The 15,342-nt window shown below is 40.3% G+C and overlaps 1 protein-coding gene and 1 long non-coding RNA gene across 9 annotated transcripts in view; both read right to left on the reverse strand.

Annotated features, from left to right (window-relative positions):
- Positions 1-211: 211 nt before the first annotated feature.
- On the reverse strand, positions 212-7,471 carry LOC310844708. 3 transcript variants are annotated; one of them, XR_014564264.1, is made up of 3 exons: positions 7,109-7,471; positions 4,134-5,904; positions 212-2,539 (listed from the first exon to the last, which is right to left on the reverse strand). It is a non-coding gene; the product is annotated as an uncharacterized lncRNA (long non-coding RNA). The 3 variants fall into 3 exon arrangements; XR_014564265.1 differs by having other exon boundaries at positions 4,134-4,404; positions 5,745-7,471; XR_014564266.1 differs by having other exon boundaries at positions 212-2,029; positions 2,479-2,539; positions 4,134-7,471.
- Positions 7,472-9,928: 2,457 nt separating this feature from the next.
- Positions 9,929-15,342, reverse strand: part of TFDP2 (transcription factor Dp-2) — a 43,919-nt gene continuing 38,505 nt past the window's right edge. For 4 of the 6 annotated variants that reach the window (XM_083739043.1, XM_083739044.1, XM_083739046.1 and 1 more), the window contains one exon: positions 9,929-15,122. In XM_083739043.1, coding sequence (XP_083595169.1) covers positions 14,945-15,122 — 178 coding nt within the window. In that variant the 3' untranslated portion in view covers positions 9,929-14,944. The remainder of the gene's footprint in view (positions 15,123-15,342) is intronic. The other 2 variants (XR_014564258.1, XR_014564259.1) reach the window with 2 other exon arrangements.

Raw genomic sequence — 15,342 nt, forward strand, 5'->3', positions numbered from 1 at the left:
CAGGCACCTCTCCGCAAGCAGCGGGAGTGCTCCCCCCGCTTGCGGAGAGGTCCGCGAAGCCTGGAGAGCGAGAGGGGTCTGTGCGCACTGACCCCTCTCGCTCTCCAGGCTTCAGCGAAAGCCTGCATTCGCCCCATAGGACGCACACACATTTCCCCTTCATTATTTGAGGGGAAAAAGTGCGTCCTATAGGGCGAAAAATACGGTATATGATAGAGAATTTGGAAATGGAGGTGCTAAATGGCCAGAAAATGTAAAAAGATACAGTCCGACAATTCTGTGTAGAGCTTAAATGTCTACAAGATGAGCACAAGGGACCATTTCAAGCAACATTCATACTGGGGTTTTGTTATATAGGTGTAGCAGGAGAAAACATTGGTCTTCAGCTCTGAAACTAATAGAATCAAATTAATTATGTCCTAGTTCAGCAATTTTACAATAGAAATTCCCATGACCTTTCCTTTGTAAACTTATGCACTCCAGAGCAAAGCTGTTAGGCAGTTGTGTCTAACTAAATAACTACTGAAGCACCTTGAAGACTTACCTCCACTACAGCTCCTGAAGTTGTTTGCATGGAAGAGAGCAAAAAGGAAATTAAGTTCCCTCCTGCATTCTCAACCCTTATTTTTAGTCTGGAATCCTTGCCTGCTCAGAATGATTAGCACAGATAACTACACAAACATTCTCCTACAGAGTGACTTGCTCAGCTTTGTGTATCACTACCCCTTTTGGATTTGAGCTAATTCCTACAAACTATAGTTTAACTTTAAATTTGGACCTAAATCTTGCCCTTGTTGGAATGGTTTGCTTTTCCAGAGAGAGAAATGGTTTACATGGTGAGTACATTTGTGGATTTCTGTTAAGGGAATATCTGTCCTTTACTAGTCCTTTACTAATCCAGCAACTGGCTGGATATATAGATTGCAAATGTAAGGAATCTGCTCCTGGGGCAACCTCTGCAGTCAGTAAATTTGCTAGTTATTCCCAGGCTTGGCTTACCATAATTTTCATTAATTACAAAGTTTAAAGGGGGGGGGGTCCATATATGCATCTTTACGCAGCACATTGCAACTGAACTTGTAAAGCAATGTGGATAGGAGAAGAATAAAATTCAGGTTAAAAGTTATGTAATGTGTCATTGCTTGAAATAGCTGTGGGCCTCTTCTGTGCATACAGCAGATGTATTTTGACAAACACAAATGCAATCATAGCTAAAGCAGAACAAAATCCACTCTGAAGCCTCTCCAGCTACTGGAGGTTTTAGAGGCCCACGAGCCCACCTCACCCTATTTATCATAGCTTTTGCATTTGTCCTATTTATAAGGGGGACTAACAAGCAGCAGCTTTACACAGTATCAACTTGCTGAAGTCACACACAGAAGAGTGGCTAAACAGCCCTTTCCTCCCTCCCCTTCTCTCACTCAGCTATGGGAAATAACACTTGCGTGAGTGATTAATTGAACTGAGATAGATTAGTTGAACTAAAAGCCAGGGCTGACTTTTAGTGCAACTAATTTAAAAATTAGGGGAAAAAATTACTTGTCTTCCTAGCCATAAGGTAGATCTTTACTACTCCAGAATGGACACTTCCAGATTTAGTACAGGGGAGATGCAGGGATTACTTTTCCAGACACAATAATAAACTCACTGACGAAAGAACATTCATGCAGCAGGGGAGTGCGGCCGGAGATGCAGATGCCAAGGAATGCTTTTTATCTAAGAAATCAGCTGAAACTATTCCATGATTCTCAGGAGCTGGCCACTGTCATTTATACTTGACACACTACCAGGTTCAACTACCAGAGTGCATTCTACAGAGTGCTACCTATTTTAAGGCTAGTGTTGCTCATTTGCTGAGAACAATATACATGCTGTGCTTCTCACAGGCCTGTTAGCTTTAGTGTCCAATACGAAATGTATTTAAAAACACTTACCCAATCTTTACTTTTAAAAGCTCAATGTAGCTACCACCAAAAGTTCCAGTTACTGCCTTCTTGTTTTATCATTGCTGTATCTGCCAACCTAGACTCTTTGGGAGGAGAGGCAAGATACAAATCGAATTATTAACAGTAATTATAAAGCCCCAAACCAGTAAGGGCTGGTATATCTTGGATAACAGCATTGCCCTTACAAACCTGATCTCTCCTTGAGATGTTATGCTTAGAAGGGCTGGTCATTTATAAAATGAAGTCCTTTAGAGCACACAGCAGGATGTGCTCTATCTTGACACGCCTATCTGGGGAACAGCCATATTGGGGATCCCCCCCCCCCGCACCATTTGTGTGCCTTCCGCCTGCTTGGAAAAATACTACTAGAAGGCACTAAATAGAGAGCAGGGGAGTCAGAATCAGGTGGCCTTGCAGCACCCAAGTCAGAATGGGGTGGTGTTGGCTGGTGGGAATATAAGTATGGAAGTTCCAGTGGTATGCCAGGGGAACAGGAGAGCTCTGGATCCTGTGGATGCAAACTATTCCCTACCTCCTTTCCTCCCGATAATTATTGAAGCACCAAGGGATGGATGATAGGGATGGACCTCACTCTGCAAACAGGTAAAGACCGTTAAAACTGTGCCCATAATTACTTTCCTATTGCTGCCTGTACTTGTCAGTACAATTTACAGTAACTTGTAATCTGTTTTTTGCTCTGCCTACAGATTATTCAGCTTTCAGGTATAACATTCTGTATTTCTACTCTTGAACATTGGAAAGGCGACTGCGTGTGTTTATATTATCCCTGCCCTATAATTTAATGGCTACATCGTAACATTAACATTGTCTCCCATGTAAACCTTTCTGCTGTCAGTGATTGGATGAAAGGTGCCATTTAGCAGGGCAAAGAATTTCAATAAATGGGAAAGAGGTGTAGAAAGAACACTAGTGTAACTATGGCTAAGCTCGAGGATGCGAAATGAATTTTTCCTAGGTGTAATACATAACTACGGACTTCTTAGATTCCTTGCTTCTCTGCAAACACTTTGACGCTGTAGCTGCTGTTGCTGAATTCGTACTTGTATCTGCGCATTTACTGCAGTATAATCTGAAGCTACATATATCTTCACACCATGAATTAATGGTGTAACTGAACCCTGCAGCTTGAAAGGTTTGTCTGATGCAGCAACCCCCCCCCCCCAAAAAAAGAGTCTTGAAGCCCAATATTTGTGATAGAAGCTTTTGTGGATTAGAGCCTACTCCACCAGGGCACTCAGTGTTCTCCTCACATGGAGAAGAAACTATAGTCTCAACTCAGGACTAAATAACCAAATATAATGATCAGTTCTAGTACAGCAATTCATAGTGGTCTTTTTTAGGGCTGGACGATATATATATATAGAGAGAGAGAGAGAGAGCGCGCGCGCGAGAGAGCAGTTTCATAATTTTTGACCTGGCAATATATTGCAAATCATGATGTGCGTGTTTAGGGAAGTTTTTAATGGTTGATTTTTTGTGTGTTTTTAATACAGTGGTACCTTGGGTTACAGACGCTTCAGGTTACAGACCCAGAAATAGTACCTTGGGTCAAGAACTTTACTTCAGGATGAGAATAGAAATCACACGGTGGCGGCAGCGGGAGGCCCCATTAGCTAAAGTGGTGCTTCAGGTTAAGAACAGTTTCAGGTTAAGAACAGACTTCCAGAACGAATTAAGTTCTTAACCCGAGGTACCACTGTATTCTATTGGGGAAACCCAGCCAGATGGGCAGGGTATAAATAATAAATTATTATAATTACGCACGATGCAACAATCATGATGCAGGGGGAAACGTGAAGACAGTCAATGCCTCCCTAGTCTTCTTTGAAGTTTATTTGCTAATGTTGCTGCCTTAAGTCATTATTTATGTCTAGGACACTGAAATGTTCCCGAGCAGTTTCTAGAGATTACATGTTTTGGTCAGATTTCAGTTGCCTCTAGGTCACTCTGCTGCTAACTGTTCTCTAACAAAGGAACTTCAAAGGGAGACTGCAACATAAAACTGCTGCACTAGCTCTTATCAGTAAGTTGCATTTGTTTTGCCCTGAAATGAGACAATGGTTTCTCCTCCACAAAGGCTATTAGTTAACACCTGTTAGTGGTTTTTGTCATTGCTCACCATGTTTATACTGTGTACATTTAAGTTTTTTAAGTAGCTGACAGTACCTTTTGCAGATCATGGTATATAGTTCTTCTCTGTCCTCATCCGTTAAGTGAGCATAACCTTTCATGGCTACAGTTGAATTGGTTCTAGTCCAGAATAGTTTAGGTGCATTTGTAACTGGCTGACTCATCATTTGTGGGGGAAAGAAAGTGTCACAAGGTTCTGTCCTGGGCCCGTTGTTGTTCAACATCATTATAAACAAATTGGATGAAGGCATTAGGGGGATGGTCATAAAATCTGCAGGTGACCCCAAACTCTGAGAGGTAACCAATGCTGCTGAAGATAGAATCTGGATTCAATATGACCTTAATAGTTTGAAGAACTGGGCCCAAACTAATAAAATTTCAATAGTGACAAATTTAGGAATAACCAGCTGGACAATATAAGATGGGGAACACTAGGCTTGCCAGTGGTGCATGTGGAAAGATTATGAGGGTAGACCACAAGCTTCAATTGAGTCGAGTCTTATGAGGAATGCTTGAAGGAGTTAGGTATGTTTAGCCTGGCAAAGAGGAGATACGATAGCCATTTTCAAATATCTCAAGGGCTGCCACATGGAGGATGGAGCAACCTTGTTTTCTCTGGAGGGTAAGACCCAAACCAATGGCTTCAAGTTACAAGAAAGGAGATTCAGACTAAACATCAGCAAGAACTTTCTGACATTAAGAGCTGTTCAACATCGGAACAGACTCCCATGAGAGGTGGTGGACTCTCCTTCCTTGGAGGTTTTTAAGCAGAGGTTGGATGATCACCTGTCATATATGATCTAGTTGAGATTCCTGCATTGCAAGGTGTTGGACTAGATGGTCCTCAGGATCCCACCCAATTCTACAATTCACAGTTTCTATGATAAATTGGTTTGCTTTACAGTATCACAGAATGCTCCCCCCAGCATCTTTACATCGCACTGCATCTGAAGAGGATCATAGGCTCCTGTTGAGAGGGATGCATCTTGGACTATACAAAGCACTATCACAGGCTAAGCAAAATTGTCCTCTGCTTCTGGTTCATACTCTTTCTTAGGGGTGGGGGATTCTTTTCAGCCTGAGGGCCACATATCCGCATGGGCAATCTTCCACGAGTTGCAAACCAGTGGCAGGCAGGACCACGTGCAAATATAGGCAGAGCACTGAATTGACTCTAGTCATGCAAAAATCAAGGTTTCTGCATGTTGTCTTCCATCCAAGAAAAAAGCACCATCACAATTTAAGGATACTTCCTAGCTAGGCAAAAGTTCTCATGGTGGGAATGGGAAAGTTTCAAGGGCAGCATTTACGTCTACCCCGTCCAAAAAACCCTCTGTATCTTGGTCTGTAAACACCCTGGGATTTCCCTGTCAGATTATTCAAGGCAACTGCACCACACTCTTACTTTGGGCATCTCTTTCCCTTTGCCATCCATCCTGTGCTATACAAAGAACTACTTAGCATGTATATGGCATCACAGGAACCCTTTTTCATGTCTCATTTTTAATGTGAATGCAGGCTTTACTTTATCTGGGATTACTTCATTATTGTGTATGAGTCTAACCTAGCCGCCCCTCATATTTTAAGTAAACCTCTAATTAGCACTTCACTGAATGAAGGGATGAGTAGAACAAACATAATACTTACATTCAGGCATCTTTCATCCATGAGAGAAGCCAGGCCAGCAGTAAAAAGAAAAATGAAGCTCTGCTACTTCTCTTAGGGCACTGCCATATTTTGCAGCTTGGATCACCAAGTCCAATATTGGAATAACTCATCACTCCTGTAAACTTCAGAATTAAAGCAGCTGTATGAAGCAGAAGAAAAATAAATGTCCTCTCTCCAGACATCTATCTGGCAATGATACTTTAGTAGGTCAACAATTTTTCTCAGCACAAAGAAAATAACTTTTCTCCCCCAAATACACACCACTACTGAATTGCTCTTCCCTGTGCTGTTTGGGAGCTGCAGCGTTGACGCTTGTTCTTTGAGATCCCTACTCTAGAACCTGATCTGGCATCATCAGTAATGTTAACAATGGAGGCCTGTCTTGAATGATCCAATTCTCTTACACAGCCACCAATAGTTACCATTATTTGCTTACCACTGTTTCCATGTATCCAAGCTTCTCTTAAGCATTCTCCCTACTTTCTTTCCCCCCCTTTATTTTGTATAACTGAAAAAAGCTTTTAAATAGTTGTTTAAAACATTCCTCCTGCCTGTTTCTCATGTCCTATCACTGGCTGGTGGCTGGCATCTTTAAACCTTTTTCTGCTGTAGTCTCTCTCTCCTGTTGACAGAACCGGACCAGAGGCTAAAGACAGGGCCCAAAACTATTGCTGGACCTAACTCCCATCTTTCCTTGACCATTGGCCGTGCTTTTTCAAGAGAAGGGGAATGGAAATTATACTCATCTGGCCAGCTGAAAGTTCCCTACCCTAGGTAATCCTAACATTTCCTCCCATCAGCTGGATCTTCCTTCAAAAGTAGGAATTCAGAGCTTCAAAAGCCCACCAAAAAGCACAATGAACCTGTTTGTGATTTTTTTTAAAAAAAAAGTAAAAGGAGTGAAAGTTGTATGCACCCATAAAAGCAACAGAATTTTCTCGTAGTGAAAATTTAACTTGCAATTTTGGCAGTGACCACAATAATAAATCCCTCTCTCTCAAAACAGTCATTTTGACTTCTTAATTAGGGTATACTTGAGTAATTGTAGAGTATGAGAAGCCAAAGCTATACCTGCAGGTTGGGACACTGCTCCCTGGCATCGAGGTTTAAAACAAGTCTTAAACTGGTACAGATTTCAGAATGTTCCAGGAAGAACACACCTTTTCTGTAACTGATTCTTGATCCATGTAATTATCTTGCCCATGCCAGAGGCTGCGATAACTGTTCTAACTTGCCTCTGCCTGTGGCACCAAGTAGTGTAGTTTTCAAATCAGTGAGGAGATATTTCAAAAGCACAAATGGTTAATTAAATAAAGCTAAATCTTCTGAGTCATTTCCTGTACCTTCCCATTCCTGGTTTATAGCTGTCCTTGCCCCCTCACTTTCACGTAAATGGAACAATGGGACAGCCATTTTATAATATTCACATTTCAGGTTGGGAATAGAATTAGCAATATGCACAAATAAGAAGGGCTCTTAAACCAAAACTTGTTAATAGTATGGCACGGCAATGTATCTTTGCCATTCTCCAGGACAGGGCTGGGGGAACCTTGGCTCACCAGATTCTGCTGAACATCAGCTGGCTTCATCTGTGATCTTTGGCCTTGTTGTCCGAGACTGATGAGGACTGGAGCGCAGCAGGTTTCCCAGCCCTGCTGTAGGACCAGAAAGGTCCATTGTGGGTTCACAGGGGCTACAATCCAGGGAGCAGATTCCAACATCTTATGCACTTTATCACACGGACTCTACTTCTGAGTGAACTTGAATGAGATTGAACTGTTCACTTTCTTTGGATGACAGAGTGTGTTATGCCTGTTCAGATATTACTATAGAAACAGCAGCAGGTTTTTTATAGGTCCAACACAAGAGAACAAAAGAATAAAGCAGCATTTCGGAGAGTCTCATATTGAGAGCGAAATAATAGTAGTCCATGAAACCAACAAACCTGGGTAGAAAGAGGTGAGGCAAATTAACATTACATACAAATCTCAGTGGTAATAGGCAAAAAGATTTCTTTGACACACAAAATCATGTCACCAAAAAATAACACAGGGTCCAATACCCTGCACAGAACATGCCCTGAGGAATAACCTACACATATCACACAATGTAGGTAGTTGAACAAACACCCCTGCATTTTTAAATTAACATGTCCTCCCCCTACACTGGATTCCTACAATGCTTACAAAGAGGACATTGTTTGAATCCGACCCTTTATCCTACATGTAGGGTTGAAGCAGAGTTTAATGAACAATAAGCATACACAATTATTTCTTTGCTGCTTTTGACTTTGTACTTTTCCGCTGATTTACTGTGAATGACAAAACCAATCCCCAGTCAAGTTGCAAAATTAAGCTCCTTCTAACCAGAAGTGTGGCTAAAGATGAAATGCCGCAATGTATTTCTCTCTACTACTTTGAAGGCCACAAACAGCACACAGTATATCTGGACAAATGCTATACATAAACAGGGTTTCATATTAGTCTTCCAAGAGCCAGTTTCAAGCTTCATTCCATCCACAGAAACCCTCCATCCCACCCTCTGGTACATCCTACCTGCCATTCAGCCAAGGTCAACAACTATTCCTTCAGGAGTTCAGCTACATAAAGTCAACTTGTGGCCACTCTAGCAGGCCAGACTCTTCCCACTGTGGACAATCCTGGTAAAAGAATCCTATAGAGCAAACGATTTAATTTCTCATAATTGCAATAGAATTAAAAATGTTGGTGTAACATGAAAATATTATGTTCTTTATAGCAAGAGTGTATATTTATTTGAAGCTGGGATCAGGACTAGGACACAGTAGGTGAGGGTTAACCTCAGAAAAAAACAATCCTGCCAGAGCTACCGATTGTCCTCCAATTGGGTCAATGAGAACAAAAGCACCCTATCCAGAACCACTATTGAAATCCAGCTGTCAGAATTAGTGACTGAAGGCCAATTTTAAGAACTGGGTGCCTTTGCAGAAAATACTTGCCCCAATTCACTCCATAGTAACAGTTATAACACTAATAGTAACTGTTACTCCATAGTAACAGTTATAACACTAATAAGCAGCTTTAGGGGTATGTGTTTTTCAAAAAGTGTTATTGAGCCACAGCTTACCATCAACTCGACACTGGGGTCAGAGACTGGTACAATCCTGAAGTAGTCTCATATATGAGCCACACAAGGAACAGATACTCTACCCTAGGAATAACCAACATGCTGGACCCCAGTTCCTATCGCCTCTGATCACTGGGCCAAGCTGCTTAAGGCTGATGTGAGCAGAAGTTCAACATCATCTTGAAAGTACCATCTTGGCTAACCCTGCTCTAGTCTTTCTCCAAGAACTGCTCTTGTTTTCTTGGCTGTGACACAGAAGATAGGCACTTGCCTCCAAAACACAAAAGTTGGCTGGGTTTTATTGCTTTGCATATCACTTTCCTGATGAGGCAATTTGCTACAATAGCACATGGAAACACTGCTGAAAAGTTTCTCCTTAGGCAAAATGAGAAGGTAAGCTCACGTTATCAGATTTCTTAGCACTCCCAACAAAGGAGTCAACTTTAGAGAACTACACCTTCCTAATCAAGTAGGGAGAAAGGAAAAAAGAAGAGATGAACATAGAGGCAAAGGTTAAGAAATGCTGCCAGTTAAATACATTTTAGCATTTGATGCGAACTGTTCCATGCAGTGTGTTTTACTTAACCTTGGAGTTCTAAATGTTCCTGAACTTAGACACACAAGCGATTTCTGCACAGTACACTTGAGGCAGCACTGTGTGGCTCTTAAATGAATTAGTTTTATACTATTTACTAAAAGTACCTATTGGTGTAGTCACATGCAATCTCTGTAAGACTTGCTTTCCAAGTAAACATCATTAGGAACCTAGAAAATGCTTTTTCCAGTATTTGAACTGCCAGCAATACACACAATATCGTTAGGAACTAAGAAGATCAACTGGATGTTGTGCTAGACTCCAGTCCAGCAGAACCTACTAAGTGTTGAAATTAGTTATGCTTTCTATTTATTTTGAAAACATCAGTTCAACTTGACCCTGTTTCCCCTGCAGTTTACTCTGTAAGATGTATTTTCTGAAATGGAGAACACATGCTATGAACACTAACCTTTGACAGCTTTCCTCTGCCGCAGTGTTTGCTTAAAAACAAGAGCAACCCCAGTTGTCTTTAAATTATTTTATTCTGTTCTACAGTTTAGCTTTACTTCTCAGGTCACAAACAGCAGGATATTATTTTTCTTCAAAGTATGCATGCTTTTCATTTCAATCAGATGCAAATACTTGCACTCTTCTGCACAATCCTTACTTGTAGCACTTCAATAAAATACAAGATCACTTGAAATATGCAGAAATAGATTATTATATAAAATTTCCATAAAAAAATAATGGTTTTTTTATATAAAGTATGTGATATACTACAAGGCAACATTTTTCTATTAGATCAGACATATTACATTGCTAGTAGCAACAGTCTTAAAGTGTAAGAGTTTCTTTGCGTCTGCCTTCTTTCTCTTAAGACACACACAAGACTACCACATTTTTCACACTTTAGTCACACAAACTATATATTATGCGGTAGTAAAAAAACAAACACAAGCAGAAAAACCCAGCCTCTCTACAAAATAGCATAAAACAGATTTTAAAATATCTGGTAGCGAAGTCATGGAACATTACATCTTCTGCAAGTTCATTTACAAACTACAGACTAAAGTTGCTGCAATGTGCTGGGGTTGGTTTAAATATTTGGATCACTACACAAAGGCTACTTGAGGCTGTTCTGTGTGTACAACATTGCCACATGAATCATTACCATCATCTGACAAGTTTCTCTGCTGCTGGCATATCAATGTGGTGAGAAATAAATAGGCCTTTAGATCATTTGGAGAAAACAGACTATCAAGGTTTTGGTAAAGACAAGAGTACTTTCAGGCCATCAGAAATTCTTTTAGGAAGAGAGGACATAGTTAGAAGTTCTCTAGTGGAATAAAATGGTTGTACTTTTCAGATCATAATCTTTAACCAATTTTGCTCAGGTGTGCACACCAGACATTTATTGGTGTGTACAACACTATGCAGTTCATAAAAAATGGTAGGAAGAAACTTAACGTTGTCCCAGGCTTAATTCATATGGGTAGCATCAAAGCCAACCATACTCAGAATAGACTCCCTGAAATACCACTACTCCAAATATGATTTGGCTATTTTATTTTCACCTGTGTTAGTGACAGTGGGTTCGCATGATGCAAATTCCTGTTTTAATTAAGACATTTTTGTCAAAGAAACATATATTTCCCACAAACACAAAACATATAAACATTGCATATAAACATTGCATTGTGGTTCCAGTTTAAAAGCATTAAGGATCTTTCATATTTACTTATACTTTCTGTACGTACCCACATAGCAAAATTTGACAACTACAACAAAGGCAGGGAATAACTTGCGAACATCCATATTGCTTTAATTGATTTTCCTGTATTTGTTGTTTTCAAAGAAGTCTGAACTTTCCCCAACCATTCAACCATTTCCCTACAAAACTGGTTCCGAAGGATAACAATCAAAGTGCTCCGTAATATTCATGCCATAAGGTCAGCCTCTTTGGTTACTGTGAATTTTCTCTCTTCCCCCTTCTCCCAATTCAGATTGCCAGTTTAATCTGATGAAATCTCAAGGGTTCACTCTAGTCCTAATATGAATGCAGCACCTGGCATGAAGGAATCATAAAAGGCATTGCAGAACCCCATCTTTTCCCATCTGCTGTTAATGTGGAATAAGATGTTTGTCCACTCCTTGCATATCACTGTCCCATCCACCTGCCCCCATCTTCTTGGTCAAGAAACATTAATCTCTCATTCCCTGTAACACCCTACCTAGCATGGTTGTCATGCACACACACTAAGTGAGGAATAGCAGGAGAACAGTGTTCTGTTATGCTGTGTGAGGAACATACTTCATGAAAGTGCTGTTATTTGCAGAACTGGGTTGAGCTCTAATGACACAAAAGCTTCCCATGGACTATGATGAACAAATGTAGGCAGAGTTATGTGTAGCTCCAATTTCATAAAAGTGTATGCGCATCTGTGGGGCAAGTCTCAGAATATGGTTCTGGGGTACAAAATTCAGCTTTGCAAAAATCTCATCAAAACACACACAAAACAGCAGGTTTGCAGCCCTTTTAGTTATGCTGACATGCTTGAAAGTTGTGAATAAATGCCTGCTTGAATCTTGCGGACCAAGAGTTCCAGTGGCTGAGATAGGGCCATAGTGCCCTTCCTAACTTTGTGCCTCTCTCTAACAAAACCAGAATAAATTAGAGGCAGAACAGTAAATCATTTCAAATACAAACAAGAGAAATAATGAAATGAAACTCTCTCTGGCACAGCATTTGAACTGTCTCTGTACATATGTAAGGGAAACATCCTCTTGAACCACATAATCTGCCATCCTAGTTTCAGGTAACCATTCACTTCAAGATGTATTGCCCTAAAAGGGAGATGGGGAAGTTGTGATCCTCCACTATAGCAGGTGTTGGAATACAACTCTCATCAGTCCTAGCCAGCATAGCTAACTGTCAGGGGTAGTTCAACAACAGCCAGTGGGCCAAATTTTCCCCGCCCCTACCCTTAAATATGTTTAATGTCTAAGACCTAAAACTGCTTATAAGTAATTGTGCTGGTTATAGGCCATATTATGCACTCAAGACATGGCAAGAAGTCCATGCATCCATACAAATCTACTTTGGAGTAGATTCATAAATATATGCATGCAATGTGGTGATGCCAGGTTTGTGAGTGTGTGTTGTTTAGTGGAGTGGGAAGAAAGAGATTTGCTACAAGGCTGAAATGATCAAGGTAGAACAGCAGCTTTATAAACATGGGTCTGCAATTTTTTGTAATGCAGGGAATTGTGATTTAAAAGGCCAAAGGAGCATGCAGGTAAGCTTCTCACAAGACCTTCTTCCTGTCCTCAGCTTGTTCCCTCAAGTGCCTTTCTCCCAGCCAGTTTACTTCTGGTACTAAAAGCCAACTGTGAGAAAAGACCTGGAAAGATAAGCTACTAAGTAGAGTTTATCCCCCAATCCTTGTGTTTACAGTGAATGGATGGAACCACATTAAAAAGACATGCATCTCCTACCACAAGAAAGTTAGAGTGAAGGTGAAAATGACTTTGTTTTCATTCTACCATATCTCCATGTTTTTGTTCAGAGATTGAGCACCTCCCTCCTCATTTGGTCAGCAATTCTGACACAGGAAGGCTTGCTCAATTTGAGTTCTATTCAGAGCACTAGGCCTGGAACATAGTGAAATCCTGCATTCGATATATGTGAAAGACTGCCTAATGGTTTGCCAAATTTTAAAAATTGGAACATGCTTCTGCTACCTCCCAGATGGCAATGTACCCCTAAAGACTAAAAATGGAGCTTTTCTTTTGGATGTTAATACTCATATGCAAAAAAACCAGTCTGGGGTGAAAAAACCTAGTATATACCTTCTCTAAAACATTCTTTATAATTTCCCCAAAATTAGATCATAGTATTTTCAGCTGAAGCTGCCTCATTTAACACACACACAAAATCAAAGTAAAAAGCTTCTTTAGATTACTGTATTCATATATTCACATCCATTGTTACACTTGAAGATACCAGTTTCTTATTTCCCTATCAGCACTGTATGATTTGCAGCAAAGATTATGGCTTCATAGATCATTTTAAAACCTGAGATCAAAATAGTTTCTTCAAAAAAAAAATCATTTTTTAGTTCTCTAAAGAGAGCTGTATTTTATTTAAATAATTTATAATATTTCATTGGTCTAGTAGACATTTAGAAAGCAAGTTTATTATGATTTCAGAACACACTTGTCAACTAAAATTACTTGGACTTCATAGGACTGTAATTTAAGATTCTATGGGGGAAAGCTTTGCTATAATTTAACCTTCCTTTATCCATTAAAAAGTGTGAGGGAATGTCACATATCAGTTAAAATCTTAGTATTTTGTACTGTCATCTTTTAAAAATTTAAAAATTCCTTCAATACAGTTTCTTCATTTCTAAACTAAAACAGCAGCTGCACAGAGTGTGCTGTGAGCATTGTCTCACTGCTTAATGGACAGTAGAAGGGGAAAATGATAACCTGATGAAATACTAAATCTGGAATAGTTAAAACAGAGGATTTCAAGCTGAAAACACATGTCTCTTTGTGAACGTATACCACTTCTTCACACAGCTATTCAACCAGAATAAAACTTCAAGAGCTTCCCTATCACATAGTCTTATGAGGCATGGTGGTTTTAAATATTTGTGTTCTTCTGTAGAAAAAAATTTGACAATTGGGCAGAGGAGTTAATTAGTGATGTAAGGGAAAAGAAGCAGGCAACTGATGATGATATAAAAAGAAAAACTGTGCATTGTCCACTCTGACCTTTCTGAAAGGTGTTTTTTCCCCTAATAGTGAAGGGGAAAGTAATGCAAGCCAATTCAATTATTCGGTATATGGGCCCAGAAGGGGAGATGTGGAGTTGCACACTAACCATGTGCCTTTTAAAGCTTATTGGGAAAGGACATCCCACTCTTACCCGTCACAAACTTTAATGAGGGTCCTCAAGTTGCCTGGCAGTTTACAAAGGAGTCCACCATGGATCCAGGAGGCCCCTATGCAACCAAGCTACTAGGACCACTTCCAAACTCTTTCTGGCAGTGAGGACTACAAACACAAATACATAAAACACAGGAGCTGACCCTCCACGCACACAGAAGAGGAACAACCCATGCATGAGAAGTGGCCTAGGGTAAATGTGTCCCAAAAAGAAGTGCAGGCAGTCTGTCACTGTAGTGCTGCTTAAGTATGGAATTAACATGTTGCAGGGAGAAGAAATCCATTCTGTCTCTGTGGATGAGATTTGGGTACCAATGAAAGAGAACACTGTCACACCAGAGGTCATTTGCTTGTTTGAAGGGCTCCACATTCTCTCCGATGTGCATACGTATGAGCACTGAGTCATCCTCTCTTCTTGTTCTGTAGTAGTACAATGTCCTGTGCCTTGTTATAAGCAGCTTCCTGTCTCTGACACCTTCCCAAAATTTCAACAAAATTGCACAGGGTAAAGAGGCAAAACGTAGAAGAAAACTATGTAAAGAGAGTTAAGCGCACAAGAGGAGTATTTCAAATGACTAGTGTGCCTTTATTCTGGTGAAGAAGAATCATCTTCATCCTCATCCTCATCATTGAAGGAACAGGGGGTTTCACCACGTGACTCTGAGTAGTGTGATGTTGCACTGCTGGACTGTTGGCTGCTGGGAGCCAGCAGCTGGCCTGTTGCTAAGGCCACTTCAGAATCTAGACACAACCCTGGATTTCCACTATTAAAGAAGCAAAAAAATCTGCTTGAGAGAACTGCCTCCTATTTAACAACTTGATACTTAAAACTGCATTCCTCTAAACTGTACTGTTGCAGGTTTGGTTAACACATGCAGGTATGCATCTCAACATTAGAATCAATCTCAGTGTTGCATGTGTGATTAAGTCATTATGGATTTGTTTAGTTTCTACAGACAGAACTTTCAAACAGAATACTAGTAT

This window comes from Podarcis gaigeae, assembly GCF_964106915.1.
Source record: "Podarcis gaigeae genome assembly, chromosome: 5".
In the NCBI taxonomy this organism is placed as follows: domain Eukaryota; kingdom Metazoa; phylum Chordata; class Lepidosauria; order Squamata; family Lacertidae; genus Podarcis; species Podarcis gaigeae.